This window comes from Phalaenopsis equestris, unplaced genomic scaffold, assembly GCF_001263595.1.
Source record: "Phalaenopsis equestris unplaced genomic scaffold, ASM126359v1 Scaffold000188, whole genome shotgun sequence".
In the NCBI taxonomy this organism is placed as follows: Eukaryota; Viridiplantae; Streptophyta; class Magnoliopsida; order Asparagales; family Orchidaceae; genus Phalaenopsis; species Phalaenopsis equestris.
The window spans coordinates 244,394-249,826 of NW_018164630.1; the positions used below are offsets into that span (position 1 = coordinate 244,394).

Sequence of the window (5,433 nt, forward strand, 5' to 3'; positions counted from 1 at the left end):
TCTTGTTTGGTATAGTGAAGAATTTAGAGCGAATTTAAGTGTACACTGACGCATACATTTGCACATGCGAATGGACATGTTAAGAAAGTTAGTAACTTCTAAAAGGGAAGGGAGAGAGAGAGGGAGTATGCATGCTTCGATGGGTATAGTATGGATATGATAGGGAAGCTCGAGTGAGGATAGCCGCTTTTTTAGCATCCTCAAAGTAATTAATTGGTTATGAAAAAAATTGCAGTTCAAACCATCATTTGTCAAGGAAAAAAAATAAGATAATATCAAAATTAAAGCCTAACAAACTAATAAATCTTAGAAATACAAGAGGGTAATTCTTTTTATTCTAAGGAACCCAGCATTGGTTAAACGTAAATGTTGGATAAGATAGATTTAATACATGGAGATGCAAAAGGTGGAGGTGGATATATGTGATTATTCTTCACACACTTGTGTGCAGAGAGAGAGAGCGTGTCTGTATGTGCGCGTGCGCTTTGATAGGTACGGTATGGATATGATAGGGAGGTTTGAGTGACGAGAGCTGCTTTTTAGCATCTTCAAAGTAAATCATTGATCGTGAAAAAATTGCAGTAAAAACTAGAATTTGTCAAGGAAAAAAACATGATGATATCAAAATTAAAGCCTAACAAACTAATAAATCTTAGAAATATAAGATGATAATTCTCCTTAATCAAAGGAACCTTGCATTGGTTAAACATAAATGCTGGATAAGATAGATTTAATACATGGAGATAGAAAAGGTGGAGATGGATATGCATGATTATTCCTTCTCACACTTGGCATATATTGTTAAGAGTTTTTTTGCAGATTGTTGTGTAGAGAAGCCATGTAATTTCACTAGCTACTAACCATTCCTTTTCTCTTCTGCATGCTCCAGCTTCGAAATATTCAATTGTAGAACAAACAGCAAGCTACAAACCTCACTTATTCTGAAATTTCTCTTGTTATTGGGAACTTCAACATCAAAATTAATGGATGAAAATCACTTTTTTCCTTGGCTAGTTGGCCAAGGAGGATTCTAGGTTTAAGTCTTTTTATAGGATTCTAGGTTTAAGGCTTTTTATAGAGCTTATGAGGGAGGATTTGAGTTTGACAATCCTTCAAAAAAGAAAGAAAAAACACATAATTAAAATAGCCATAAAATAACTTGAGAATTGGGATAGAACCATTAAATGAGCATGCCAACTCGGCTACAAAGTTTGCTGAATTGAAATAAAAACTCATCCCTTAAACTTGTGAACTTAAAATGTTTTTTCAACATTATGGGTTATTAAAGTTAAACAAAGAAAGATAAAAGAAATAATTAAAATAAACATATAATTACCTGACAAGGACTTTGCAAACGAAGAACTGCATCACACAATTTCTTCCTACTAATTGTCTGTGGCTGGCATTGAGAATTATTGGACAAATTTGTGTCATTTTTCTCATCATTTGAGCAGAGTGTTTCACAAGTTTTCAACATAAACTCAACTCTGTATTCTGAGGAATCTTTTCCTGACAAAAAAATTAATTAAATAACATATCACATCACGGCATAATCTAATTTCATTCCAAAGAAACGCAGTCTGTTAGAGATGGTTAAGGTTTATAATTTCTTTATAAGACAAACTTAATCATTTATAGCGTGCAAGAACTAATTTAGTTGAATTTAATGGGACTTCATCTTTGGTTAAATGGATGATTTGTAAAAGAAGCGTACCACTTAATACCGTCTGGATGCTCATCTCACAATGAGCAATTTTATCCTCTAGTAAGCGCTGCTGGTGACACTATCAAACAGAAGAATAAAAGATAATTACCTACACATAATGGAAGAAATCACTCGACAAAATCAAAAGAGAAAATGGCATACCAGCTCATTTCTCTTCTTCTTCAGCGTTTGTAAAACAGACATCATGTCAACTTTCTTTGATAAAGCAACCGGATTATTGTTATCAGACTTAAGCTGCAAAAGACCAAAAAAACAATACTTCAATTGTGCAAATTTTAAAACTACAAGCATCATGCCTCCTTTCTAGATTTGTTAATCACTCATATCTGATAGGCATCTCTATATACCACACCAATCTGACTTGAGAGTTATGACTACATCTAAATTTCGTATCACATACTATATTAGCTTCAGCTATAACAAACCAAACTAACACAAATACCCGCAAGAATGCTAGGTAAAAGAGCGATAAAACAACACCTACTGAGAATTTTCAGTGGAAACTCAAAAAATTGATCAGTGTAAACCTGAAAGACAACAGGATTGTTTGGTTTGCTGAAAAATAATGCAGTGTAAAATAAATGTAGAACAAATGCAACGTATTGTATCTAAAATAAGTTTGAGTTTGGTTCACTGTAAAATGAATGTAGGACTTCATGTTTTTCTTGTTTGGTTTGAAGTGGATTGAAAATAATGTATTTCAAAATATATAATGAATTACTGGTGGATGACGGGCGGCATCAAGCAACGGCGACTGGTTGAGGTGGCTGGTGGCTGCGGTGGCGAGCGGCTAGCGACTGACAACCTTTTATATTAATGAATGATATGAATCTCAAATTTGGCCGAATTCTAAATTCATTCAAAATGAACTAAGGTGTAAACTTCAAATTTATTCATATTTTACATTGTATTTGTAGTTCTTCATGCCAAACACTTAATTTTCAAAAATACATGTAAAAGAATTACAGTGCACTGCTAATTCTCCAGTACAAATAACCCATATATGCACTCATATACGCTGCAAAAAGTATATACAAAGCCAAAATTTACATTATAAAAATGTTTGTTGATGAAAAAAACATCAATCAACCATCATCATCAAGCATTATTAAATAATCCTGTTTAATCTCACCGGACCAAGGAAAAACACTACGAAATTAGATTTAATTTATATGATTAAAAAAAGCATCCAACCAAAAAAATTAAGATTTCCTTTAGCTGCCAAGTGCTATAACCATGGTCTACAAAAGAAAGTTTAAGGGCTCAACTCAAGTATCCCAAAGAAAAGCTGGGCAGTTCAACAGTGTCCCCGTAAAACTCTTTTGTATATAAACTGTGTAGGAAGGAACTGAATTTGTGTGTTTGTTTAAGAAAAAAGTTAAGAAAACTATTTGAAGAAAAAAAACCTTACTGCAACTATCATATTGTTCATAGTTCCTCCAACTTGGTTAAGCCCATATTTCGCTTTAATAACTGTGTTTGGTGAAATGGCATTTTCCGTACTATTTTCCTGATCTCTTTTCAATGTCATCAGGTTTTCAGTAGATGAATCACCAGCATTGTAATGAGGAGTTACAGATGATCCTAAAACATTTTTTGCCTTCCTTTTCTTACTCATCACGGAGTCCCGAATTTGCCCTGTAAACGCCACAAAACCACCCTCATTTCCCTCTTCTTTAACAGTTGATAAAACTGCCATTTTAGTGGAAGAACTACCAGCATTTTGTGATCTAATAGATAAATCTTCCATTAAAGGGTGGTTTTCATTCTTGCTAATAATTTTGGCCTTACTGCTACAGTTATTATTTGTATTCCCATGGCTCCAACCTGAATCACGACTGACTTCATGAACATCAATGACAACAATACCTTCAGATCCCTTCTTAGCTGCAGCAGTTTTCTGACTTAAGATATGCTGTGAAGCACTATGAGAAGTTTTCCTGCGCAGAAACAATTCATCAAATCACAAAAGTTTGGAAAAACGATTTTATGCTCTTGAAGAGTTTGTAATTCACAACAAAATTTAATTAAAGCAATAGAAGCACAAACCTGGACAGCCAGTCAGATAAAATGTCTATGTATGGCAACAAACCATAGTACTCTATGACTTTTGTAACTTCAGGTCCACCATTGATCTTGACAAGGGGTCCTTGCAAGCTGTAAAAAAGCAAATGCATTTTCGTTGCAAAAGAGATGAAGTTTTGGGCAATTATAAAAACGATCAGAGCTTGTGGGCAAGCCCTTCACATGGAGATGTATTTAGCCAATAATGATAATAGTACATAGAGTCTAACCTTTGTTTTGATGAAATCAACTACAAAAATTTTCATTATATTTATGTTGTTATATATTGTTTCATCAGTATAGAATAGCCTTTTAGGGAAGAATTGTAGAAAACATCCTTCATGAAAACAAACCTTTCAATCACACTCTTGATAGGAATTTGGTTATGCATGGGCTCTGCATAGCTCATTATATATAACCGCGTGCATGACTTCATGTGATTCAATGAATATGATAAATCACATCCCAACATGCTTAAGCTTGAGCGACTGATGCCTGCTAGATAAACATAGGCTCGTTACTCGTGACACAAAAACAAAATATAATAAAACACTTAATACCAGTTAAATGGCTCAACAAATACAAAGATATATGTCTAAACAAACAAGAAAACTTGGCTGGGGCAATAGAAAATACATATTGGGGAGAAGATTTGTCATCCAACTTCACATGTTCCAAAAACAAATCTTTTGATAGTATCGATTACTATCAAATAAAAATGAAATTCATTAATGGAAAAATAAAGAGAGGTCATCAACAAGTCCAATAAAAATATAAAGAAAAGCATGACATAATCAACATTGTCATATCTACCATGTGGTTAAGAAAAATCAAAAATCAAAATGAGACTGCAGAAATAGCAGTCATGAAACACTTGCAATCAAATGGCCAAAAAATAAATTGTGAATACATTGATTTAAAAAATAATCAAAATTTGATTTCAACGGTTGACAGTTGAACCCTATGGGTTATGCCAGTACATAATCTCCAGCTCCACCAAAACGAATGTAAAAAAGAAATAAAACAATAAAGCACTACTAAAACAGTATACTAAAGCTATCTTCCCCAGCCAAGCTTTATCCATGAAAAAACACGTCAATATTATGAGAAGAGAGCTTACGAGAGAATTTGGGCTTTAGATTGTGTCCTTTGAACAAGTTTACGAAGACCTAGGTAGAAACAGAAGCCAGGGAAGGATAATACAACTAAGGACAGATACCATAATGATAAATAATGAAGATATTTGCCTATATTTGGTTAGGTACATATCATAATGCTACCTTACAAACTTAACATGGCTTAAAAAATATCAACTAGGGTGAGAATGATGAGGGGCGTCTCCCACGATTTTGCGGGGCACTGATATTCCACTCTGAACTGGACACTAGACCATCTGGGTGGTTGAACCGGTTCGGCAGGGGAGAAAGGAGGGGTCAGCCGGCCCTCCTTGTGGGCTAGGGCTGCCGCCCAAAAGGAGTGAGGCTCCCATTTGTTATCTAGTACTATATATATATATATATATATATATATGATGTCGTCTCCCACGCTCGGCTCTGCCAGGGTTTCGACCCATGTCGAACCCTGGCAACCCTTATCGACGCCGTCTCTCCGTCCTCTCCGTCGTCGGCTCGCGTTGCTTCGAC

General features: G+C 34.8%; 1 protein-coding gene across 6 annotated transcripts in view; it reads right to left on the reverse strand.

Moving 5' to 3' along the window:
* LOC110022379 overlaps positions 1 to 5,433 on the reverse strand; it is a 21,610-nt gene that overhangs the window by 6,570 nt on the left and 9,607 nt on the right. For 2 of the 6 annotated variants that reach the window (XM_020721278.1, XM_020721282.1), the window contains exons 3-8: positions 4,144 to 4,288; positions 3,776 to 3,883; positions 3,138 to 3,666; positions 1,868 to 1,960; positions 1,715 to 1,784; positions 1,337 to 1,509 (exon numbers count right to left, since the gene is read on the reverse strand). In XM_020721278.1, coding sequence (XP_020576937.1) covers positions 1,337 to 1,509; positions 1,715 to 1,784; positions 1,868 to 1,960; positions 3,138 to 3,666; positions 3,776 to 3,883; positions 4,144 to 4,288 — 1,118 coding nt within the window. The remainder of the gene's footprint in view (positions 1 to 1,336; positions 1,510 to 1,714; positions 1,785 to 1,867; positions 1,961 to 3,137; positions 3,667 to 3,775; positions 3,884 to 4,143; positions 4,289 to 5,433) is intronic. The other 4 variants (XM_020721283.1, XM_020721281.1, XM_020721280.1 and 1 more) reach the window with 4 other exon arrangements.